This window comes from Entelurus aequoreus, linkage group LG13 (assembly GCF_033978785.1).
Source record: "Entelurus aequoreus isolate RoL-2023_Sb linkage group LG13, RoL_Eaeq_v1.1, whole genome shotgun sequence".
NCBI lineage: Eukaryota > Metazoa > Chordata > Actinopteri > Syngnathiformes > Syngnathidae > Entelurus > Entelurus aequoreus.
In genome coordinates this window covers 48,345,159-48,372,400 of record NC_084743.1, presented here as the reverse complement: position 1 = coordinate 48,372,400, position 27,242 = coordinate 48,345,159, and the positions used below count along the sequence as shown (strand labels likewise).

Genomic DNA, 27,242 nt, shown 5'->3' with positions numbered 1-27,242 from the left:
TGGTATATCGCAGCCTCTTCCGTTCGAATGCTTCATCGATGGCGTCCTCCCATGGGACCGTTAGCTCAACGATGAAGACACGGCGGCAGGACATGGACCAGAGGACCAGGTCTGGGCGCAGGCTGGTTGCTGCAATTTCGGGTGGGAAGATTAAGTCTCTGGCTGAGGTCTACCTGCATTTCCCAATCTCGGGCTACGTTTAGTGGGCCCAAGTCTAGAGGTGATGGCTTGGTCCGCCGTTTCTCTCCTTCCCGGATGAAAGTTGTTTTGCGTGGGAAGGTTGCCTGAGCATTTAGAGGCATGGAATTGGTGACCACTCTCTTATTCTCAAGTTCGGCAGCCAAGCACTTCAGTACCTGGTTGTGGCGCCAGGTGTATCTCCCTTGTTGGTTGGCACCATATTGGTTGAAATGAAATATGAAAGGTACCATCCCTAATTCCACTGTAATATAATACTGTTTATGTATATACTGCACAGTATATATAGTGGTGTTGCTGTAACGACTGACATGTGACACCATCCGCTCATTGCACAAGCACCGCCTGAAATGCTGGTTTATCACAGTATAGCCAGCGTTCAGTTAATAATAACAATATGCACATTGACATCACAAAATTGTTGTGCAGCAAGCTGTCGGAGATCTTTTATCAGTCTGTTGTGGCCAGTGCCCTGTACTTTGCAGTGGTTTGTTGGGGGAGCAGCGCCAGTAAAAGGAACTTAAACCGGATTGACAAACTGATCCGGAAAGCCGGCCAAACTATTGGCACGCAGTTGGAGGCGTTTGTGTCAGTGAGGGACAGGAGGACACTGGACAAACTGCTCGCCATCATGGACAATCCTGCCCACACACTCCACCAGACAATTGAGGGACAGCGGAGCTCATACTCCAACAGGCTCCTTCAGTTTCTTTCCCACAGTGTTCGATTCAAGAACTCCTTCATTCCGCACTCCATCCAGCTGTATAATCACTCGCCATACAGCAATAGATGATATTTGTCTATTACCTGACCACTTCTATGTTAGCTACCTCTCTTTGTTTATAATGTCTATTTTCTGCTGGATCTACTCTCTATTTTTTGCTGCAGCTGTTAAATACACTGTAATAATGTACATGGTAATTATTATATATTGTATATATTATGTAAACATATAATATAATATATCAGTATATATCATATACTGTATATATAATATGTAAATATTACATATATGTTATATTTTATATTGCTGCCATATTTTTCGGACTATAAGTCCATCCATCCATCCATCCATTTTCTACCGCTTATTCCCTTCGGGGTCGCGGGGGGCGCTGGAGCCTATCTCAGCTACAATCGTTCCGGAGTATACGTCGCACCGGCCGAAAATGCACAATAAAGAAGGAAAAAAACATATATATGTCGCACTCGAGTATAAGTCGCATTTTTGGGGGAAATTTATTTGATAAAATCCAACACCAAGAATAGACATTTGAAAGGCAATTTAAAATAAATAAAGAATAGTGAACAACAGGCTGAATAAGTGTACGCCATATAAATATATAAATAACCAACTGAGAACGTGCCTGGTATGTTAACGCAACACATCATGGCAAAAGTCAGTCAAATAACTATAACACATAAAACATGCTATACGTTTACCAAACAATCTGTCACTCCCGATCGCTAAATCCGATGAAATCTTCCTCCTCGGTGTCGCCTCTGGTATGCGCCGCTAGCGTCCTTTCTTTCTGCTGCTCGATCGCCGTTTAGTTTTCTGCTGCATATTTCACTACGTCCAGCTTGTAATCTGTAGTATATGATTACCTTTTCAGTGCCCTTTTTGTTCAGTTTTTATAAGTTACCGCCAATGTAGAAATGATCCATTTTAATAGCTAAGGCAGTAGCATATAGCATATAGCCGTTAGCATCCCATGACCCACAATGCACTTCTGCCATGACCCTCCCCCGCCAAATTCTTATTGGTTGACGTGTGTGTGACGATTGCTGACATTTTGCTTCGTCTCTTCCGTGAATTAGATAAATAATATTATTTGATATTTTACGGTAATGTGTTAATAATTTCACACATAAGTCGCTCCGGAGTATATGTCGCACCCACGGCCAAACTATGAAAAAAACAGCGACTTATAATCCGAAAAATACGGTACTACGGTACATTTTTAGTATACCTTTACCTGCATTATCCTTTGCATCTTTACACTTTCCATCCTTTGTAATTGAGCTACAGTGTGGAACAATTTCCCTTGTGGATCATTAAAGTTTGTCTAATGTCTAATGTCTAATGTGAGTCTCAAAAAGTGACTGTTTAAAACATTGTTTCTGGCAAGGAATGTCAAATCAAATGTCTGAATGAGCATGCATCAGAAACATCCTGCCATCCACCACAGTTTTGTACTTTACATCGGGTCTTATGTTTCCGCTGCGGGAGACTGCATTAGTATTGACAGGAAAAGAGTGGGAGTGAAACAAGGAGTCACACCAGTGTATTATAATGAGACCTGAGGTGACAGGGAATGCGCCACTTCCGGCACCACACCAGAGTCACAAATAGAGCATATTACGAGAGCTGCAACCTCACTTGTTGTTATTGGAAAGAAATGTGGAAGTGTTGATAGAAAGTTCTTACATGACCAGAGACTTGTGATTTTAAGTGGGCAGGCAGTGGGGGTGGACGTGAGCTGTAAATTGGTTTCTGTTTACCAGTAATCCCGCCGCACGCGTAACCACAAGCAATTAGACAGACATCTTCCAGCTTCATTTGCACCAGGCGTCCACAATGCCAGTGTGTGGCGAAGGATTTGTGTCAGCCCTGTAGGAGAGTAGAATTAGGAACCTGAATTAAAAATGAGTGCTTTTGTCCTAGTTTCCATCTTAAGAAGCTGTAATTTAGAATGAATCCAATAAAGAAGTGAGAGACAGGACAGACAACCCGAAATTTGCCAATCGCTGTCTTTTTCTAAAAACCTTAACTCAATGTTCCTTCGAAGCAAGGGGTTTCCAAACTTTTACTACTCAGGGCCGCATACTGTACTTTCAAAATGAAGGAAGATATGTTGACAAATTTTATGTTGATATTGTCCAGCAATGTACTCCCAATATCAACCCAGGGTTTCCCCTACATGATAGTGATCATGGCGCACGGCCACTGCCAGATAAATGCCGCCACACCTTCAAAATATGTTTTGTTTTTTTAACGACGGAATTTTTTTTTATGTGAACAAATTTAAGTAATTTAGTGCGTGAATCTGTCTATTATTTACGTCAGGGCTATTCAACTACATAATGAAGATGGCCGCAGTTTCAAGGGACATCGACTAAGGCTGAAACGACGCGTCGACGTAGTCGACGTCATCGGTTATGTAAATACGTCGACGCCGTTTTTGTGCGTCGACGCGTCGCATAATGACGTCACACTACCGTCATGGCGAAGCGCAAAGCAGACGATCAAAGAAGACGATGCGAGCGGTGCGAGCGAGGGGGGAAAAGCATGCCAAAAGTGGTCAAAAGTGTGGGAGTATTTCAATAAACGGCCTAATAATGTTGTTGTATGCACACTGTGTCGAGCGGAAATGACCTATCATAGCAGCACAACGGCTATGAACGAACATTTGAAAAGAAAACCATCAACTAGTCAATCGTCCGCGCGAGCATACGTTGTCATCATTACACAAAAACATGAATGTGTCATTTGTATCTGCTAGGGGTGTAACGGTACGTGTTTTGTATTGAACCGTTTCGGTACGGGGCTTTCGGTTCGGTACGGGGGTGTACCGAACGAGTTTCTAAGCTTAAGCTAAAGTCTTAACAAGCTGCTTTGCTCCGTCTGCCTCTGTCTCAGCACGCAGCATTGTCCCACCCACACAACCATCTGATTGGTACACACGCAGCATTGTCCCACCCACACAACCATCTGATTGGTACACACGAAGCATTATCAGCCAATCAGCAGTGCGTATTCAGAGCGCATGTAGTCAGCGCTTCAGCGTGGAGCAGATATGTGTTTAGCAGGTGAGCATCAGGCAGCGGACTCTCCCCAAATGATAATAAACACCTCCCAGTCAACTACTAGTAACATCACTATGAGCCCGTTGACCTTCTAGAAACTTAAACTGCAGCTCAGCTCACTCGCAATCCTGGCTTGAGGTGAAGGCTAATTAGCTCTCAGTTCCAGCCACATCGACCCCTTCTGAGCGCCTATTTTCAGCTGCTGGGAATATTGTAAACAAGAAAAGAACCAAAGCATGTAGACATGCTAACCTTTCTTCATTACAACTGTTAGACACTCACTGGAATGAGTAGAATTGGTTATTGTGTACTGTGTTGGACTGGATGTTTATTTTGCACATTTTAAAAGCAATACTTAATGTTTACAGTGCTCCAGAATATATAGATTGGCCCTTTTTTGTATTGGATGTTTATCTTTATTTTTGCACATTTTAGCAAATAAGCAATACTTTCACTTTTGTCGAAATGTTTACACTGTTGTTACAGAATATTTCGTTTTGCACTTTTTTGTATTGGATGTTTATCTTTATTTTTGCACATTTTAAAGCAAAATAAGCAATACTTTTACTTTTGAAATGCTTATACTATTGCAGAATATTAAGATTTGCACTGGATGTTGACTTTTATATTTGCACATTAAAAAGCAAATAAGCTACTTTTAATTTTGTTAAATGTTAAAAGTTTTAAATGTTTACATTGTTACAGAATATTTAGTCATGTTGTTGTCAATGTTCACTGAGTGGCCATACTTCTTTTTTTTTGTAAATAAAAGCCATGACTTTTGAAAAAACGGGCCTACATTTATTTTTTCATCTTCATTTTGAATAAAAAAATAATCGGTAAAAGGAAAAATAATCTATAGATTAATCGAAAAAATAATCTATAGATTAACCGATTAATCGAAAAAATAATCTATAGATTAATCGATAGAAAAATAATCGTTAGCTGCAGCCTTAACATCGACTGCGTTTACTTAATTGCAATGTAAACACATTGGATTTCACAGCACACTGTCAATAAACTAATTATTCTGCCCTCGCTACTTGTTTCCAGCATGTGCAGCTAGACAGATAGTTAACAGCATTAAAAACCTTAGGCTCCAAAAGTTTTGTTGAGGATTGATGTGCCTTCTTGAATAATTTTCCGTCCTCAGTTTTATTTCTTCATTTAGGATTGCAAGACTGAAACTATAAACATAAAATAAACATTACAAAAGTATAATGTCCATTGTGTATTTTACATAAATAAAATATGTTTAGTGCTTATACAGTCACAATAGACTGCAGATGTGTACGCATATAAAAAAAAAAATCCACAGCAAACATTGTACACAATGTATGTGGTTCAACACAATTAAACAGCGTTGTCGCCCTCTATTGGTCAAATTCAGCGTTCGATTTACTAACCAAGCTTTGATCGTCAGTTACACTCTGAAAAAAACCAACAACCACGAATAGAAAAGACATCACGAAGTCAGCAATTTCAATACATTCATACTTTGTGGATTAGTCGCTGTTAAAAGTCCAATATTTGCTTCTTTTTTTTTTTTCCTGAGTTGATAGTGCATTTTTAGTTTGAACGAGTAATCTTCTTCTACTCACCCAGTGCCATTTCATTGTGACACGTATGCCTCGCTGTTGCCCTCGGCAGGGTGGCGGGAGTACTGCATAAATGAGCCACCCTAGTTTGAATGGTTTCATCAAGCCTATTTGGGTGATGTTTGGCAGGCCAAAAGAAAAGCTTTGGTGGGCCGGATGCGGCCCGCAGGCCGCCAATTGAATAGACCGGGTTTACGTACTATTGGTCATAATCAGTCGGGGGGAGGGGTTAAGAGGGAGGAGTATATTTATAGCTAGAATTCACTGAAATTAAAGTATTTCTTATATTTATATATATATATATATATATATATATAGTACAGTAAACAGTAATGAAAACACAGTTGTTCTACTAACTGTACTGTACTTGCTGCTTAACACTTACCTTTCACTATTTGAGTAGCTTTTGTTCTGCCATTTGAGTACTGGCGAGCGATCTCTGAATCCGGGAACATATCCTTCATGGATTTGTTGAAAACATCCACAAATGAGAACGGAATGTTGCTTGCAAGGTGGCCCTTAATACTGCGTTGCCGTCGCCTTGTGCTTCTCTGACCGTTCATGAGTGACTATATCCATTCGGCCAGCGTGTTATGGGTTATAGATAAACCTATGGATAACGGAGACATATATAATAGTCTCCTTTTCAGGTGAGAGACAACGCTAAAGGCAGTGCCTTTAAGGCACGCCCCCAATATTGTTTGTCCGGCTGGAAATTTTGGATATTACAACTTGCTGTAGTTTTGAAGCAATGCATGATGGGAATCCGGATGTTGTGTGTCAGTGTATGAACGTGCCGGCTGGAATAAACACACGCTGAGAAATAGTTCCGTGCCTGCCTACTTTATGGGTTATAGATAAACCTATGAATAACGGACACATATATAATAGTCTCCTTTTCAGGTGAGAGACGACGCTAAAGGCAGTGCCTTTAAGGCACGCCCCCAATATAGTTGTCCGCCTAAAAATCGGAAGATTTTCGGGAGAATGGTTGTCCCGGGAGATTTTCGGGAGAGGCACTGAAATTCGGGAGTCTCCCGGAAAATTCGGGAGGGTTGGCAAGTATGATTGTATCGGAAGTGAAAACATTGTGACGGGACACCATTATTGCACACAACACGCCTAAAACACTAACCACACTCAATATTCGCTATGTAGCAAAAGGAAAGGGACTCACTTTGGTGGTTGCAGCTCACAAACTACTATTGAAGTCTCCTGACATATATTTGATTTGACACAAAGCATTTGGAGTGAAAGGTGAAAAAATACTGATCCTATTCCAAACAGGCCTATTTTTGTAATGCGGCTACAACAAATCTCAAAATAGATTAAGCTTGCATGAAAATAAGACGGGTCAGTGAGAAAACAGCCTGAGCTCACATCAAACACAGCCAGGACGTAACTTTATGAATGAAAGCGTAAGCAGCTCACAGTCATCCATTGCAGAAGACACTTGACAAGCTGCCAGAAATAGCGATCACTGTGTGTGTGTGTGTGTGTGTGTGTGTGTGTGTGTGTGTGTGTGTGTGTGTGTGTGTGTGTGTGTGTGTGTGTGTGTGTGTGTGTGTGTGTGTGTGTGTGTGTGTGTGTGTTCACTTCCTTTCATTTACGCACTTGCACAAAGACACACACACACACACTGCAGTCTGCAGTCTCTCATCACCCCGCCCATCTCACTCGTTGGTGGAGTCTGTATATGAGTCATCGCTGGACTTTTAAGTGTGTCTGACTGCTGCAGCAGAGAAACGACGCACGTCAACCAGGACCTCTGCCAAGACTTAAACATGAGTCTCTCAGTAAAATCAAGATTGACACTTTAACTTAACTTCATACAAGAGGGTTTACAGAGATGTACACATTAATGTGTTGACCCTATGGGAGTTATATTTACCTTATTTTAGTGCATCAAAGTTAGTTTGGTCATGAATTTGCGCTAACAGCGTCTGCTCCAATATCACAAAAATAAGATTTGTCTTATTTTAACAGGTATTTTTGTTGACATGTAGTGACAGAATTCTTAAAACTGTTAAGCAGTGTGTGTGTGTGTGTGTGTGTGTGTGTGTGTGTGTGTGTGTGTGTGTGTGTGTGTGTGTGTGTGTCATACTTGCCAAGCTTCCCGTTTTTAGCGGGAGAATTCCGGTATTCAGCGCCTCTCCCGACAACCTCCCGGCAGAGATTTTCTCCCGACAAACTCCCGGTATTCAGCCGGAGCTGGAGGCCACGCCCCCCCCCCCCCCCCCAGCTCAATGCGGACCTGAGACTGAGTGGGGACAGCCTGTTCTCACGCAATATAAACAGCTTGCCTAACGAATTCAAACGAATGGAAACAAGAATTTCAGTTCATCCAGGACAGTTCGAAAGGGAAGGTGTATGTTGCCTGTAAATATGTAGAACAGACTTCTCCATTGAACACGGTGGCCGAAATGATATACTCATTCATGAACGGAGAAGTTAAACAGGACAATACTGCCATCTAATGGTTAGCCACCGGAACACTGAAATTCAAGTATTTCTTTTATGTAAATAAAATAAATATATACATACATATATATATATATATATATATATATATATATATATATATATATATATATATATATATATATATATAAATATATATATATATATATATATATATATATATATATATATATATATATATATATATATATATATATAAATATATATATATATATATATATATATAGCTAGAATTCACTGAAAGTCAAGTATTTCATACATATATATATATATATATATATATATATATATATATATATATATATATATATATATATATATAAAATATATATGAAATACTCGAGTTGGTGAATTCTAGCTGTAAAAAACCACGCCCCCAACCACGCCCCCACCCCAACCACGCCCCCCCAACCCCGACCAAGCCCCACCCCACCCCCTACCCCCCACCTCCCGATATTGGAGGTCTCAAGGTTGGCAAGTATGGTGTGTGTGTGTGTGTGTGTGTGTGTGTGTGTGTGTGTGTGTGTGTGTGTGTGTGTGTGTGTGTGTGTGTGTGTGTGTGTGTGTGTGTGTGTGTGTGTGTGTGGAAAAAGTAAGGATGAAGTAATGTACGACTCAATAAATTTTCAGTATCAAGTAAATGTTCAGTATCAAGTAAATGCTCAGTATTGAGTAAATGTTCAGTATCAAATACATTTTCAGTATCAAATGCTCAGTATTAAGTAATAGTATCAAGTAAAGGCTCAGTATCAAGTAAATGCTCAGTATTAAGTAAATGTTCGGTATCACGTAAATGTTCAGTATCAAATAAAAGTTTAGTATCAAGTAAATATTCAAAATTAGGTCAATGTTTAGTGTCAAGTAATTGCTTAGTATCCAGTACATGCTCAGTATCCAGTACATAGTCTGTATCAAGTATGCTTAGTGAATGTTCAGTATCAAGTAGAAGTTCAGTATCAAGTAAATGTTTAGTATCAAGTAAATGTTCAGTATCAAGTAGAAGTTCAGTATCCAGTAAATGCTCATAATCAAGTAAATGCTTAGTATCAGTTAAATGCTTAGTATCTAGTATGAAGTAAATGTTAAGTATCAAGTAAAATGTTCAATATATATGAAATACTGGGCTCTGTACCGAGGATGTCGTTGTGGCTTGTACAGCCCTTTGAGACACTTGTGATTTAGGGCTATATAAATAAACATTAAATTATTGAATATCAAGTAAATGCTTAGTATCAAGTAAATGTTCAGTCTCAAGTAAAGGCTTAATATCAATTAAATGTTTGGTACCAGGTAAATGTTCAGTATCAAGTAATTGTTCAGTATCAAGTAAATGTTTGGTATATAGTACATGTTAAGTATCAAGGAAAAGTTACAAATCAAATGAAGGTTCAGTATCAAGTAAATACTCCGTATCAAGTAAATGTTTGTTGTCAAGTACATAGTCTGTATCAGGTATCCTTAGTATTAAGTAAATGTTCAGTATCAAGTAGAAGTTCAGCATTAAGTAAATGCTCATAATGAAGTAAATGTTTAATATCAACCTAATGCTTAATATCCAGTAAATGCTCAGTATCAAGTAAATGCTCAGTATCAAGAAAATATTTAGTATATAGTACATGTTAAGTATCAAGGAAATGTTCAAAATCAAGTAAAGGTTCAGTATCAATTAAAAGTTCAGTATCAAATAAAGGTTTAATATCAGGTAAAGCCTCATAATCAAGTCAATGAATAGTATCAAGTGAATGGTCAGTATCCAATAAATACTCATAACCAACTCAATGTATAGTATTCAGCAAATGCTTACTATGAAGTACATGTTAAGTAGCAAGTAAATGTTCAGTATCAAGTAAATGTTTGGTGTCAAGCAAATGCTCAGGATCAAGTTGATTGATCAATTAACAGGGTGCTTCATTTAAAATTTTACTGTAAACAAATTCCCTGGCCCCTTCCTGCTCTGTCACTGATAAATATATGACGGCAAATTTCCCCGGACATTTCCAATGTCCCCCATGGCACGTAGCTTTAGTGCTGGGCTTTTCGTACTGGGTTTGAATGCCAGTCAAAAAATTGTCAGAAAAAAACACAAATTCATGTTTTAATTAATGTTAAATGTGTTACATAAATTGTTTCAGATGTATAAAAAGTGTGAACATTTGTTGTAATGGGGAGGCTTAGGGCCCTGATTACAACACTACATGCTGAAGATACACTATATTGCCGAAAGTATTTGGCCACCCATCCAAATGATCAGAATCAGGTGTCCTAATCACTTGGCCCGGCCACAGGTGTATAAAATCAAGCACTTAGGCATGGAGACTGTTTCTACAAACAATTGTGAAAAAATGGGCCGCTCTTAGGAGCTCAGTGATTTCCAGCGTGGAACTGTCATCGGATGCCACCTGTGCAACAAATCCAGTCGTGAAATTTCCTCGCTCCTAAATATTCCAAAGTCAAATGTCGGCTTTATTATAAGAAAAGTGAAGAGTTTGGGAACAACAGCAACTCAGCCACGAAATGGTAGGCCACGTAAACTGACAGAGAGGGGTCAGCGGATGCTGAAGCGCATAGTGCAAAGAGGTCGCCGACTTTCTGCAGTACGCAGAGAGCTTGATGGAATGGGTTTCCATGGCCGAGCAGCTGCATCTAAGCTATATATCACCAAGTCCAATGCAAAGCGTCGGATGCAGTGGTGTAAAGAATGTCGAGTTGGCCCCTTAGTTCCAGTGAAGGGAAATTTGAATGCTCCAGGATAACAAAACATTTTGGACAATTCCATGCTCCCAACCTTGTGGGAACAGTTTGGAGAGGGCCCCTTACTCTTCCAACATGACTGTGCACCAGTGCACACAGCGAGGTCACACAGCGAGGTCCATAAAGACATGGATGACAGAGTCTGGTGTGGATGAACTTGACTGGCCTGCACAGAGTCCTGACCTGAACCTGATAGAACACCTTTGGGATGAATTATCAGTGTGTGACCTCACCAATGCGCTTTTGGAAGAATGGTCGAAAATTCTTATATAAACACACTCCGCAACCTTGTGGACAGCCTTCCCAGAAGAGTTGAAGCTGTAATAGCTGCAAAAGGTGGACCGACATCATATTGAACCCTATGGGTTAGGAATGGAATGGCACTTCAAGTTCATATGTGAGTCAAGGCAGGTGGCCAAATACTTTTGGCAATATGGTGTATCTTCAAAACTTGTTTTTGATGCATGTCATGTTTTGCATTCACGTTGGACAATCTTGATCCAGAAGTGCAAAACAGAAGCAGTTTCGTTTCATGAACTGTGTGCGTGTGCGTGTTAGTGGAGGATGACTGTGACGCACGAGTCACGTGGTGTGTTCTTTGACATCATGAGGAGCTGCCCGCGGTGCTGAACACACACACACACGCTGGTGACAGAGATGCTCGCACCGTTCAAGAGGACTTTTCACAGAAACTAAGTCCACCAAAAGGTAAGATTTATTTGCTCTGTCCTCACGTGAGGACACTTTTAAATCAATTCGTTTTTTTTTATTTTTTTATTTTTTTTTTCAGTTTCTCTGCAACCTGATGCGCTCAGTTGTTGCATCCCATTCATGTTTTTTTTTTCTTTGCTTACCACACAATGCATAAATGCAAAGTGACTCTTCAAACATTGAAGTGCATGTTTTAGAAAACAGTAAAAAACTGCATACACACAAAAACACTATGTGTTATTCAATATAAAGACAGTTACATTATATCTAAAACATGCACATTTCACATAGACCTACATATTTGACTCTCGTTATATGGTCGTGCAGCGGGTAATAGCGGGTGATAATTGGTGTTTAAAAGGGTTTGCGCATGCATGTGGCTTCTGTGGGAACATTAGTCTTACCGGGTTGCTATGACAACCGGGCCGTGACTCACAGCGAGCATCAATTTGACGACTAATGAGATTTGTAGGGCAGCTGAATGCTGCTGTATGCTGCAGCAACAGGCTGCAGAGGTAATACTACTGTAGCTGTAACACTTCATAATAGTAATTCATAAAACAAATATTCTCAGACATTCACCTCTGATACTGCTGCCTTTTAATTACAAATTGACTGCATAACAATCAAGAGGTGGGCAATACTGCCAATGTGGATATTGATCCAATACCAAGAAGATGGTGATACTTTGAAAATCCGTAAACTATTTTTTTTCCTTTAACTTTGTTGATCATGATTAAAATCAGAATAAAACTAGACAAAATCATATCATTTGACACTATATAAATACAACACTATTAACAAAATAATACAATGATTTCCTTTTATTGCATACAATTGTTTTAGGAAAATAAAAAATGACGCAAAATAGTTAAGCAAAAGCCCAAAAAACTACAAAAGACTCGTTTTGCTCCCAAAGGCCTCCTGTTCTTTTGAACGATATAGCAAAATATGAATATAACAATATACAATATGAACAGTACAGCAAAATCATATAGATGTTTGTAAAAAGAAAGGGCAGAGGAACTGAAAAAATAATTGATCTCATCACACTGGTATTGATCCGGTGCAGATACTACCTTTGGTATGAAGCCGCCTCATAAAAATTTTAAAAATACATTAATATTAATTACATTTGTATTCATCTGGGATGAAATCCAGTACAAACACTATCATGTCTGGTGTTCCAAATAGTTTTTTATTAGCATAGGGCTGCCCGCGACCCCGAAGGGAATAAGCGGTAGAAAATGGATGGATGGGATGGATGTCCAAAGTGTGGTACGCAGCTCGTCTAGGGGGCGCTGCAATCGGTGGTGGTAAACTGTATGTTGATCTATGTGGCAAATGGGCACCCCCTCTGTGTTGTGTGGGCTGCACGGGCGAATGAGATGGGGTTTGGCTCAGGGCGCCGTTTAAGCAGGAACTGCCCCTGCTTTCCATATATAATGAAATCGTTATTACCCCTCTGAGGACAAAAGCGGAGTTTGGTCATTTCAGTAAATTTTTGCTGGATTTTGGCCATAAACTATTATTTTTGTAGGGTTTTTGTTATTCAATTTTAAAAATCAAGGCATACGCTAGTGCAGAGATGATTGAGGAGACTCCGACTGGTGTGTGCTGTTACCAAGTTTTGAGCAAATAAATGTAGTGCATTAAGGTATAACACCAAAAAATGTTCCTTTAACATTCTGACAATAAATTTACATTTGTGAGCAAATATAAGAGTCTTTTTAAGTTAATTTAAATTATGCAAGCGGGTAATAATCATGATTGATCCAAATTCAAAAGTGTGATTAATCGATTGAAAACAATTATAATTTGACAGCATTCATTTTTAAACCTTTGAAGGCCTTTTGATCAAATGTCACAGTTTTAAACGCATTCATTATCTGACCAGGAAACCTTCAAAAAGGGTCAGAATAAAAAATAAAAAAAAACATGACACGTTTGATATTTTTGTTAAAAAAATATTTTTGAGAACATTTTAAAAAAAAAGAAGTATGAATTCAAAATACATTTCAGCCCTTCAAAGCCGTAAGGACTTTTATATCCTGTTTGTCTTTAAAGATAATTACAATTTAATGACGCCAGAGAGTTAAGATTATAATATCTAACACTAATTTGCTTTGTCAGCTACATCACAAAGCTAAAATATGTCGTTAACATAATTTGAGCTAAATTGGATTGTTTTTTTAGCATCTTTATTATCAACTTTTTGGACCCTGGATTAACATATATGCTAATCACGCCTTTTGAAGTTGGTGTGCATCAAGGTTGACTATGATCTCCATAATTGCATCCTAAAATGCTTTTAGCTTTCGGATCTGAACATACAAATGTCTACTATTGATGTTGTGCGTCATGTGATCATCTGGAGCAGACCTTTGAAGTGGCACTCATTGTGATGTTTTCCGCAGGCGTCGCTATGCTGTCGTTCACAAGAGCCAACACATCCCTCCTTATTTTGGCCCAACTCCTCTCTGTCCTCCTGTGCCTTCTCCGTCCAATTCACGGGGGTTCTCTCCGAGACCACAGGTTGAGAGGCAGCGAATCGGACCCGCTACGGGCTCCTAATTCCGACATGCTCAAAGCCTTGGAATACATCGAAAGCCTTCGCCAGAGAGCAGATTCCCAGGAGGCCTCTCTCCCTGCAGGGGATGGAATGGATGACGCTAAGAAGATGCATCCCATGCTGAGGCTGAATGAGGACGAGGACAAAGATGAGGAGAGCGAGGATAAGAGCGAGGAGCTGCTACAAGCTGTGCTCAGCACCTTACAACAGACGGAAAAGGCCTCCAAGCCCGCTTTACTTCATCCTTCCTCAAAGGGGGGCGGCCAGGTGAAAGATGGCGGTCAGAAGCAACAGAGCATCAGGACCCACAAGAAGATGCCCCTCATGTTTGAGGACGAGGAAGAAGGCGAGGGAGACGACGAAGAGGACGACGAGCACGAGAGCCCCTTCAAGCGCACAAATGAGAACGTAGAGGAGAAGTACACGCCTCAGAACCTGGCCACGCTGCAGTCCATCTTTGACGAGCTGGACAAGTTCACCACAGAGAAGACAGCACGCAAACGCCAGGATGAGGAGGAAGAAGATTTGTTTAATCTAAGAAACGTGTACGATGACGAAGGGGAGGATGTCGCCAACTGGGGCCCGATGGAAGAGCCACGGGACGAAGGAGAGGAGGAGGATGATGAGGAGAAACATGAGTTCGACCGGAGCCTCGATTATGTTGACGATGGTAATGAGGAAGAGGAGGAGGAGGATGGAAGCTACCCAGTGAAGAGGTCGACTGACCCGGATGAGGTGGACTATTATCTTCTCAAGGTGTTGGAGAGAACAGAAGAGGAAGAGCAGAAGCGAGCGTTAGAGGAAGAGGAGAAGGAGAGGGCGGAGCGAGGAGTAGCTCAGTACAGAGACAACATTGACCCACAGGTCATCTATCAGATTATTCAGATCTCACAGAAATACCAAATCCCACCACTAGACCTCCTGGACATGCTGAAGACCGGACAACAGAGCAGCAGCAAGCCATGGCAGACATCTTCCAAGAATATCCATAAGATTCCTCAGTTGCTCCATAGACGCCCGTCTTTCAGACAAAGCAGCCCCAAAAACCTGCGAACGGAAGAAATCCTCAACATCCTCGGGTTGGGAAGCGACAGGAACCGGGGTCAAGCCCCCATCAGGAAGCCGTACAGGATCTCGCCGTCACGACTTCACACTCTGACTGCCGGGAACGCCGCTCCCACGCAGCAGCGATTCCCTCCGGGTAAATCCACGGACTACAACGGCGCCTCGGCCGACCAGCTGACGGCGTATCTGGCGGCTCAGATGCTGGCGAAGTATCCCGTCCCAGCGTACCGCTACAGCCAAAAGCGTGACGAGGCGACGGCGCGGAGCGTGACAAGCTCGTTCGAACAGGCCATGCAGGATTATTTGGATCAGATGGACACAGGGAAAGAAGACAAGAGACAGACTGAGGATGGCGAGGACAATGATGCTGTGATGAAACTGATGAACTACCTCAACCCAGAAAGTGAAGACATTGAGAATGACGCCAAAACAGCCCAAGGCATAAAGACAAAGGTGTAGATAAATAGTAGAGAGACACAATTAAGTATTTTCAAGGATAAATACCTGTGATTGTCTTATTTATATAGATAATTATAATAGGAATGTTCAGACAATAATTTGGGTTAAACCAACCTTCACACACATCGGACCCCTTAGATTCACTTGTATTTGTTGGTCATTCTGACTTAAATGTGAGCATTATGTGACATACATGGTCAATAAAGCATTGACTTTATTTTTCCTTACTGTGTCCTGTTTTTTTTTCCTCTGTTGTGCACAACAGTGTAGATTTTTATATTTTTTTATTGAAAATAAATTGAAAAAAAATAGGGGTGTCCTGATCCGATACCAGTTAAACATCGACAAATAAAACAAGTATCTGCATCTAAAATCTCCCATATTAGAATTGTGATAAAAGACATGTAAATAGCATGTAAATACACATTTATTTTACATCAGGGGTTCATAACCTTTTTGACCTTGAAATGTTGGTCCTGGCGAGAGTCCCCCAGCAGCGGTTAATTTTCCTGCGGTAAGAGCCGACTGATCATGAAGATGTGTCACGTGTTGATGTCACGTGTTGATAAGCATTTTAAAGCTGTTATTCCTAATTATTAGTTAATGGTGGACGTATTTTTATGGTTGTGAATGGTTGTTGTAGTGTGACATGTACCTTTAAAAACACGAAGACAATCTAGATCAGGGGTCCCCAAACTTTTTGACTCGGGAACTGTATATATATATATATTCCGAGCGCGAAGATGTCACGTTATGGATTTAGACAATGTGCCTGAGCAGCTAGAAGACAGAGAGTAACAAGTGGTAGGAAATGGATTAGAAAGGACAGATCTTAAAAAATAATAATAATAATAAAAAATAAAAATATATTTTATTTTTTAACTTGTGGCTACTACAGGCCCTAGTTTGGGGGACCCCTGATCAAGATGATTTTCCAGAAAGAGTCCTCACTGTCTCTCCATACAGCAAAACCACACAATCCTATTTAGCAGTTATTTCATCAATATGTGATTCACAATTGACGTAGTTATCTAATCTTGTCAAAATTATAGTTAATTAATCAATAATTAATTAAGTGAACTTCTTGCGGTCTAAAAAATTAAATAAAAAAATGTAAGGTTTTACTTCCAAACATTGAAAAAAGCTCAGACCACGAAGCCGTCTGCTATGGCCGAATATACGGCTCTCCCTCGGGGTAAACAGGGGGACAAAGTGCAAGGAGGTCGCTCAACATTACGTTAGTCGATATTTTTACACAAATGTATATCACTACTGTCACCCCAGCTTGATATGTCTGCTTTTAGCTGTTTTAAATAAATAAATAAAGCTATAATTACATTTTACCGCCATGTTTAAAAAATAATTTTCAGAGTTGAGTGCGCAAAGGATCTTGGGATATGAAAGTGTGTGACGTGTACACAATTGTTGCTAATGTGAGAAAAGGACACATTTGGTTGACAGCTGGAGCTTTTTTGGATTGGGACAGCCTTCGCGCACTGTGTTGACGTCAGCACCCCACAAATGCGCACTGCCAAGGATGCAGCCGCCAAATTTAGACACATCTAATGACTTCTTCTGTTTGCTAGCATTGAGATAGACAGCAACCGGAAAAAGAAAGCAGAGAAAACCAAATACCACTTGGCGCAGAACTGCGGAGCACAATTTTACAAATGTAAAATATCAAAATGGCCCTTGCATGCTTTCATTTTTCAGTGTACAGCCCTCAGTGGAAAGAGTTTGGACACCTCTGCGTTAGGCAGTAACAACATACCTGAAATGAGGAGCAATAATCACAAAAGTGATGTTGTGTTTCCTCAGGGAGAGCTTCAGTGGAATATTTACTGCAAAAGACATCATATAAATCAACATTAATTTTACAGAAAATAGGTAGCGTTGAGAATAAACCCTTTTTCAAGTTACACCAAAACGTTTAGCTCATACATTGAAACCCCACCTCACTTATTAGCTCACTAAAGTGCATACAACTTCGTAAATGCCTCACTGAAAACACTGCACAAATGTACACGTGAGCACACGTTCAATCTAAGGCCATGTCCACACGAACACAGATACTTAAACGCATACTTATCTCTGCGTTTAGGCCTCTTGTCCACACGCAGACGCGTACTTTTGTCTTTAAAAACGCAGACTTTTACAAACGCTGGCCAAAGTGTAGGGTTCCAAAACTCTCCGCTTAGCGTATGCGTGTACACGGCACAAACGGAGACTTGTCATGACGTCACGGTTGTGCGCTGTCATTCCCAAGCTCAACAACACTGCCTTGCTGCCTTTAAACACACTATAAGATGACTTACTGTATGTTTGAACGTAAACATGTTATTTTCAGTCAACATTAATAAAAAAGACACATCAAAATGGGCTTTGCGACACTCCCGCCGGCGCAAATGACAGTCAGCGGTTTTGGATACGATCGCTGTGGAACCTCCACCTGATGGGACAACTTTGACAAGCAAGACTTTTTGCTCTGTGTCATAAGAAAGGTGCAACATTATCTTATGTTTTTAGTCCTTGTTTAAGGACAAATCATGTCTTGCTTCCATTTTTGTTGATGGAGCCAAGCGCGACCAACAAAAAAACGTAATGTAGCGTCCTCCTTTTGTCACGTCGGGGTCACATGTTTATGCGGGGTCGTTCTCCCAGGATGCAGACGGACAACTCCGGACGAAGCGTGCAGGTAGGAAATGATTTATTCCTCGTTAATCATAGCACATACAAACGACAGGAAACAAACAAAGAGACACGTGCCGATCGCACGGGAAGCTAAGGCAAAAACTTAGCACAGGAATCAGGAATCCAGAAACATAAGCAGGACTAAACCAACATAGGATAGAATAGAATAGAATAGAATAGAATCGAAAGTACTTTATTGATCCCAGGGGGAAATTCTGCACCACAGTTAGCGCACAATAGACAATAAACACTTAAGTATTTTTTACATGTGAATAATATAAATAGTTTATTATACAGCATTATTCACATGTGAATAATATAAATACAGTCTATTATACAGTATTATTCACATGTGAATAACATAAATACAGTCTATTATACAGCATTATTCACATGTGAATAATATAAATACAGTAACATAAACTGTTGCATACTGCAAATAAGGAAGCCAGACCGAGTGTGGCGCACAACATGAATAAGTAGCTCACTGATTAGTGCCCGGCAGCAGGTGAGCGTGCCGAACACTAATCGGAGGCAGGTGAGACTAATCAGCACCCCATAACACGGGAAGCTAAGGCAAAAACTTAGCACAGGAATCAGGAATGCCGAACACTAATCAGAGGCAGGTGAGACTAATCAGCACCCATGGAAACCAAAACACAAACCCAGGGGTGCTGAAAACAGAACTGAGGTAGTCAAACTAACAGAACAAAACTAAACAAAACATGATCCAGGCCACGGATCATGACACCTTGTAGTGTGTACTGATGTTAAAGACAATATACACTTCATTACACATGTACCATATCACTATATTGATCATTAAATACTTTATGATTCCCTTAAACATACAAAATAGTTTCCTTGGTTCGTTAATGCGTGCTGATTTTAGAAATAATGTACATTTCGCTGCACATGTTCATGTTCATGCACATGTTGCACAACATCACCATGTTGCTGAACATGTTATAATTCTATGAGAGTTGGGTTTCAGCAGCACAGGCATGTATTCTCTGTGGTCAGCTGATCAGTTTCTTCTTCTTGTCCCAAAAACCCATTTAAAATCCAGAGGTGATCGTGCATTTTCTTCTGTGGCTCCAAAGCTTTGGAACAATATCCCTATTGTTATTTGGACGGCTCCCTCTTTAATGACTTTAAAATCACATCTTAAAACATATTTTTACTCTTTGGCTTTTACTCAGTGGCTCAGTGGTTAGTGTCCGCCCTGAGATGGGTAGGTTGTGAGTTCAAACCCCGGCCGAGTCATACCAAAGACTACAAAAAATGGGACCCATTACCTCCCTGCTTGGCACTCAGCATCAAGGGTTGGAATTGGGGGTTAAATCACCAAAAATGATTCCCGGGCGCGGCCACCGCTGCTGCCCACTGCTCCCCTCACCTCCCAGGGGGTGATCAAGGGTGATGGGTCAAATGCAGAGAATAATTTCGCCACACCTAGTGTGTGTGTGACAATCATTGGTACTTTAACTTTTTAACTTTAACTTTTAAACCAGCATGAGAGTTGTGTGATTTTAGTCTATTTTGTTTTCTCTGATGTATTTTATGTATTTACTCTTTTATAGTTAAATGTTTTATATTACTGACCCTTCTATGTTTGTCTTAACTTCTGTGCAGCACTTTGTGAAACTTCTATTGTTTTTTGAAATGTGCTATATAAATAAAGTGGATTGGATTGGATCAATAATGTTCCCAGGGCTCTGTGTACGTGCAGGCTGGTTTTAAAGATAATGTACATGTCTAGTATATCAAAATAAACATAATAGGAGGTGTAATGTCAGCGATTGCTGCTTTTTTTCAGGCTTCTGATTGGACAAAATGTGCCTGACAGCAAGTGTATGTATTTGTGTGTAGACATAGACAGTTTTGAAACTACACTTGTGTGAATGGAGATTGTTTTAACCCCAAATATGTGTTTTTGAAACTTTTGTGTTCATGTGGACATGGCCTGATATGCAAATCACGTGCAATATGACCACAAGGCACTTCCAGAGGCCTAAAACGTTATACAAACCCCTTAAACTTGACTTTATTGCACACAAATATAGCTCAAACACCTTCTCCACACTTATTGTATGCCCACACATTAAAGTCATGTTATTTTAGAGGCTAACAACATACCTGAAATGAGGAGCAATAGTCACATAAGTGATGTGTTTCCGAGAGCTTCAATGGAATGAATGAGCAAAACTAGCGTTCCCTTCCTTGTGGACGCAGACAAAATCAATCGATCACAGACCAATGGATCAAAATGAATGCAGATCACAGATTCACATTATTTGCATGTAGAATTACACCATGAAAATGCAGTAAATGGTATAAGAACACGTTTGATTTTTTTTTTTTTAAATCCTGACAGATTTGAACTCGACTATTTTTCGAAAGTTTACTCCTTTCATCATTTGTTCGATCTTGACTGGATGATAACTTTTTTTTCTCATTTTGAACCCTTTTGCAAATCTAATCTATTTGATTTTTTTTAACACGTATTAAGTGTCTCAACTTTAACCTCTCACACAGGCAGTCCAATACAATTATGCCTGCTAACGTCTCTTCTTGCTAACTCAGTGCTTTTTAACCTTTTTTGAGCCAAGGCAAATTTTTTTCATTGAAAAAACCAGCAGCAGAAAACATTAAAAAATGAAACTCAGCAGCCGATGTTGACAGTAAAAAGTCGTGCTCGCAATTGTTGGATATGTTTTCAAACCATAATCAACCATGTATGACTATAGCTCTTGTCTCAAAGTAGGTGTACTGTCACGACCTGTCACATCACGCCGTGACTTATTTTTAGTTTTTTGGTGTCTTCCTGTGTGTAGTGTTTTAGTTCTTGTCTTGCGCTTCTATTTTGGTGGCTTTTCTTTTTTTTTTGGCATTTTCCTTTATTAGTTTCATGTCTTCCTTGAGCGCTATTCCCCGCACCTGCTTTGTTTTAGCAATCAAAACTATTTAAGTTGTGCGGACGCTATCCTTCTTTGTGGGGGCACTGTTGATTGTCATGTCATGTGCGGACGTACTTTGTGGACGACGTCTGCTCCACACTCTGTAAGTCTTTGCTGTCGTCCAGCATTCTGTTTTTTCTTTACATTACAGCCAGTTCCGCTTTAGTTTCGTTTTGCATAGCCTTCCCCAAGCTTCAATGCCTTTTCTTAGCGGCACTAGCTTTTTGTTTATTTTTGGTTTAAGCATTAGATAACTTTTTACTTGCACTCTGCCTCCTGCTGTCGTCTGCATATTGTGACCACGACAAACAATTTTCCCGACTTCTACAAAGCATTTAGCTACCTGCTGCCACCTACTGATATGGAAGAGTAGAACATGGTTACTCTGCCGAGTTCTAGACAGAACAGACACTCAACAATGGCACATTATTTGCGGATTATAATTACTGGTTTGCAAAAAATATTTGTAATCCAATTAGGTGAAATTACATAATTTCCCACGGCACACCAGACTGTATCGCGGCACAGTGATTGAAAAACGCTGGTTTAGCTGATAAATAACAGGCTGTCATTATTTTCTTCGACACACCTGGGCATACAGCAATAAAGTATGTCAATATGACTTACACGAGATACAAAATAACCTATCCCTGACATTGCAACTTAAAATAAATGCTTTAAAACAAATGTGCTAGCTAGATGCTAATTGGATGCGTCATATACACATTACTGATTAGTATTAGCGATAACAAATGGCAAACGAGACTACAACTAAGATACTTGTTCCAATAAAAATGCTGGTGTGTAATAAGTACAATACTGCAACTATAAACAATTTGTAGGGCTCAACAAAATAAAAGACCGGCTCATTCAATTTAATGGACTACTTCCTGACTAAGGCAACTCACATAGGTCAAATTAATGAATGCATACTGGCAAATGAGACTCAAACAACAACTGTTACGTTTAGCACTGTCTGTCTAATAAAAACTCACCAAGAAGCTGTCAATTTTTTGTTCGGTTTGTTTGAAACAAAGACATACATTTCTTTGGCTGAATGAGCAGGTATCGGACACCTCGGTCTCCTTAGACACACCCTCACTCATCCATGCAGACTGGACACTGGCCGAGAGTTAGTGGGCGGCCGAGGGTGGAGTCGGCTCTCTCGGTTGCTTTGTTGGGTCTGCTTCCGGTCTCTGGCCATGCTCCCCCGACCCCAGCAGACGATGGTTTGGAACACCGCAGAGTATATGTTGTTGTTTTTGTTGTTGTTTTACTTTTGTAGCTGTATGTCAAAATGGCTGGTTGCATCAGCTCTGTTCTTTTAATATCTTTAATGTCCTTTGTGTTCTTGATGTTTCCTTCTTACACATATGTTTATGTGTGTTATGGCTATGAGGTTTTTTTCCCTTGGCCTGAGTCTGGACCTCCTCTCTAGGGGCCCAGGCTTAGACTGATTTTTTTTTTTTTTCTCAAGCCCCCACCCCCCACCGTTGATCTGTTTCTCACCATTTTTGTAAGGGGCGCCGGAAGTTTGCAGACCCGTCAGTGATCCTGTTCTGTCTCCCTGTAATGTTAAATCTTAATTTCCCCTCTGGAATTATTAAATTATTTCTGATTCTGATTTATAATGATAGGTAGAACCATGGCGTTAAATGACAGGCAGAACAGTTTAAAGCTCAAAATTAACCTGGCAGAAAGTACAAAATTAACATGGAAATCCGCTTTTATTTCTTTAAAAAGGCCGGTTTTGTCATTTGTCCCATTTGAGTCAGGGTTCCATGGCAACGGCTCCTCTGCTGGCATATCTTGATGAGATTGTCGGGGATGCCCCTCGCAAATACCTTCTATTAGGGCTGGGCAATGTGGACCAAAACTGATACCCTTATATTTTTACGTTGTATCGCGGTATACGATATATATAATGGTATTTTAACCAAACTGTTTAGTTTAAACTCAACACCACATTACTGTCACTACCAGTGTTCTCAAATTACTTTTAAAAAGTAATTAATTGTAGTTACTCTCTGATTTAATGTCACAACCCGAATAGGACTCTGGACACAGACGCAGGATTTCGGGAACAGATATTTATTCGGACAAGGGAAGAAGTCCAAAACGGGATAAATAAAACAGGCTATCAAAAACAGAACTAACCTGACCTGTAAACTAACAAAAATATCAATAACTCAAAACGCTCCGGCTGCAGAGGGAAAAGGGGGCTAAGAACAGAATATATCAAATAAAACAAACAGCGCTCCAAAGGAGGCGATGCTAGGAAGCTAATCTTACCTGACAAAAGTTTACAAACAAAGAATCTCCCGTGGATCAAAAAGTACAAAAAAACGTGGCAATGGCTGTGGACAAGACTGTGGCAAAGGAACGCTGGCGGTATGCACAAGAAGAAACGAAACACTCTGGCACAGGACAAGAGGGGCACGAGACATTTATACACATGAGGGAAGGTGACACAGGTGGGCACAATCAGGCAATCAGGAGAGACATCAGACCAGTGATACAGGAGGAAGGGCAAGTGATCTGAAACGAGAGGGAGAGTTAACATTTCAAAATAAAACAGGAAATGACAAGACAACATGAAACCAATGGGTATGTGGGCTTGTATTAAGCCTCAGGGAGTTGAACGCCCCTGCCTTACATAGTTCCGGGTCACCCTTGGGCAAGGTGTAGCACCCGAATGCCCCCCCCATCAGGGTTACGATACCCCCCATGAACTACACTAAAAGAGGATGCGTTACCCGGCCCGGAGGAAGCCCGGGGCCCTCCTCCGGAGCTAGGCCCGGAGGTAGGGCTCGTCAGCGAGCGCCTGGTGGCCGGGCTTGCCACGGAGCCCGGCCGGGCACAGCCCGAAGAAGCTACGTGGACACGCCATCTTCTCTGCCACGTGGGCCCACCACCCGCGGTCGGAACCAGTGGGGTCGGGTGCGCTGCCAAGTGGATGGCGGTGAAAGTGGAGGCTCCGGACGGACCAATTCGGGACAGCAGAGGCTGACTTTCGGGACGTGGAACGTCTCTACGCTGGTGGGGAAGGAGCCTGAGCTGGTGCGAGAGGTGGAGCGCTACCGGTTGGATCTGGTGGAGCTTACCTCTATGCATAGCAAGGGCTCTGAAACCACACTCCTGGACAAGGGATGGACCTTGTTCACTTCTGGAGTTGCTCAGGGTGTGAGGGCACAGGCGGGTGTGGGGATACTCACGAGTCCCCGGCTGAGTGCCTGTACGTTGGAGTTCACCCCAGTGGACAAGAGGGTCGCCTCCCTTCGCCTTAGGGTTGGAGGGGGGAAAACTCTGACTGTTGTTTGTGCATACGCACCAAACAGGAGTTCAGAGTATTCGGCCTTCTTGGATACCTTGCATGGGGTCCTGTATGGGGCGCCGGCAGGGGATTCCATAGTCTTGCTGGGGGACTTCAACGCGCACGTGGGCAATGACAGTGATACTTGGACTGGCGTGATTGGGAGGAACGGTCTCCCTGATCTGAACCTGAGTGGTGGATTGTTATTGGACTTCTGTGCTAGTCACGGACTTGCGATAACAAACACCATGTTCAAGCATAAGGATGCTCATAGGTGTACCTGGTACCAGAGCACCCTAGGCCAAAGATCAATGATCGATTTTGTAATCGTATCAGCTGATCTGAGGCCGTATGTTTTGGACACTCGGGTGAAGAGAGGGGCTGAACTGTCAACTGATCACCATCTGGTGGTGAGTTGGGTTAGATGGCGGGGGAAACCTCTGGACAGACCTGGCAAACCCAAGCGTGTAGTGCGGGTGAACTGGGAACGTTTGGAGGAGTCCTCTGTCCGGAAGGACTTCAACTCACACCTCCGGCGGGACTTCTCTGCCATCCCTGTGGAGGTTGGGGACATTGAACAGGAATGGGCAATGTTCAAAGCCTCTATTGCTAAAGCTGCAGATGCGAGCTGTGGCCAGAAGGTCTTAGGTGCCTCAAGGGGCGGTAACCCTCGAACACCCTGGTGGACAGTGGTGGTCAGGGAAGCCGTCCGACTGAAGAAGGAGTCCTACCGGGGTATGTTATCCCAGGGGACTCCGGAGGCAGTTGCAAGGTACCGGCGGGCCCGAAGGGCAGCGGCCGTGGCTGTGGACGAGGCTAAGCAGAGGGTGTGGGAGCAGTTCGGGGAATCCATGGAGAAGGACTATCGGGCGGCACCAAAGCTGTTCTGGAAGACCATACGGCACCTCAGGAGGGGGAAGCAGGGAACCATCCAAGCTGTGTACGGCAAGGATGGGACTTTGCTGACTTCAAGTGAGGAAGTCGTGGGGCGTTGGAAAGAGCACTTTGAGGAACTCCTGAACCCAAATACATCAGACACACCCTCCCTGATAGGAGCAGGGCCTGAGGATGATGGGGGATCAACGTTGATCTCTCGGAGTGAAGTCACTGAGGTAGTTAGACAACTCCACGGTGGCAAAGCTCCGGGGGTTGACGAGATCCGTCCAGAAATGCTGAAGGCTCTGGGTGTTGATGGGCTGTCTTGGTTGATACGCCTTTTCAACATTGCGTGGAAGTCTGGGACAGTGCCGAGGGAGTGGCAGACTGGGGTGGTGGTTCCCCTTTTCAAAAAGGGGGACCAGAGGGTGTGTGCTAACTACAGGGGTATCACACTACTCAGCCTCCCTGGGAAAGTTTACGCCAAGGTACTGGAAAGGAGGGTCCGGCCGATAGTCGAACCTCAGATTCAAGAGGAGCAATGTGGATTCCGTCCTGGTCGTGGAACAACTGACCAACTCTTTACGCTTGCGGGAATCCTGGAGAGGGCCTGGGAGTATGCCTATCCAGTCTACATGTGTTTTGTGGATTTGGAGAAGGCGTATGACCGCGTCCCTCGGGAGATCTTGTGGGAGGTGCTGAGGGAGTACGGAGTGAGGGGAACCCTGTTGAGGGCCATCCAATCTCTGTACAACCAAAGCGAGAGTTGTGTCCGGGTGCTTGGATGTAAGTCGGATCCGTTTCCAGTGGGGGTTGGTCTCCGCCAGGGCTGCGCTCTGTCACCTATCCTGTTTGTGATTTTCATGGACAGGATTTCTAGGCGGAGTCGTGGCCATGGCGGAGAGGGTATACGTCTCGGGGGGCTAAAGGTTGCGTCACTGCTGTTTGCAGATGATGTGGTCCTGATGGCACCTTCGGTTCGTGACCTTCAGCTCTCACTGGATCGGTTCGCAACCGAGTGTTCAGCGGCTGGAATGAGGATCAGCATCTCCAAATCTGAGGCCATGGTTCTCAGCAGGAAACCGATGGTTTGTACAGTCCGGGTAGGGGACAGGACTCTGTCCCAGGTGGAGGAGTTTAAGTATCTCGGGGTCTTGTTCACGAGTGAGGGAAAGATGGAGAAGGAAATCAGCCGGAGAATCGGAGCAGCTGGGGCAGTATTGCAGTCTCTCTGCCGCACTGTTGTGACGAAACGGGAGCTGAGCCAGAAGGCAAAGCTCTCGGTCTACCGAGCTATCTACATTCCTACTCTCACCTATGGTCATGAAGTGTGGGTAATGACCGAAAGAATAAGATCGCGGATACAAGCGGCCGAAATGAGTTTCCTCAGAAGGGTGGCTGGCATCTCCCTTAGAGATAGGGTGAGAAGTGCAGTCACCCGAGAGAGACTCGGAGTAGAGCCGCTGCTCCTTCGCTTGGAAAGGAGCCAGCTTAGGTGGTTCGGGCATCTCGTGCGGATGCCTCACGAGCGTCTCCCTAGGGAGGTCCTCGTTGCACGTCCCACTGGGAGGAGGCCCCGCGGCAGACCAAGGACCAGATGGGGGAATTACATCTCCTCTCTGGCCTGGGAACGCTTCGGGATTCCCCAGGAGGAAGTCGCAAATGTTGCTCTGGAGAGGGAAGTCTGGGGGTCTTTGCTGGAGCTGCTGTCCCCGCGACCCGATTCCGGATAAGCGGTTGAAGATGGATGGATGGAACAT

General features: G+C 42.3%; 1 protein-coding gene and 1 long non-coding RNA gene across 2 annotated transcripts; one reads left to right on the top strand and one right to left on the bottom strand.

Annotated features, from left to right (window-relative positions):
- Positions 1-1,205: 1,205 nt before the first annotated feature.
- Positions 1,206-20,575, bottom strand: LOC133663470 (uncharacterized). The gene is made up of 3 exons (XR_009828357.1): positions 20,473-20,575; positions 17,414-17,483; positions 1,206-2,809 (listed from the first exon to the last, which is right to left on the bottom strand). It is a non-coding gene; the product is annotated as an uncharacterized LOC133663470 (long non-coding RNA).
- Positions 11,409-15,865, top strand: scg2a (secretogranin II a). Its single transcript, XM_062067946.1, has 2 exons — positions 11,409-11,543; positions 13,964-15,865. Exon 2 carries the CDS (start codon positions 13,972-13,974, stop codon positions 15,640-15,642), a length of 1,671 nt encoding a protein of 556 aa, XP_061923930.1. The 5' UTR covers positions 11,409-11,543; positions 13,964-13,971; the 3' UTR covers positions 15,643-15,865.
- Positions 20,576-27,242: the final 6,667 nt, after the last annotated feature.

Excerpts from the sequence above, each read along its gene's own strand:
- scg2a (XM_062067946.1), top strand. The coding sequence starts at position 13,972 with ATGCTGTCGTTCACAAGAGCCAACACATCCCTCCTTATTTTGGCCCAA.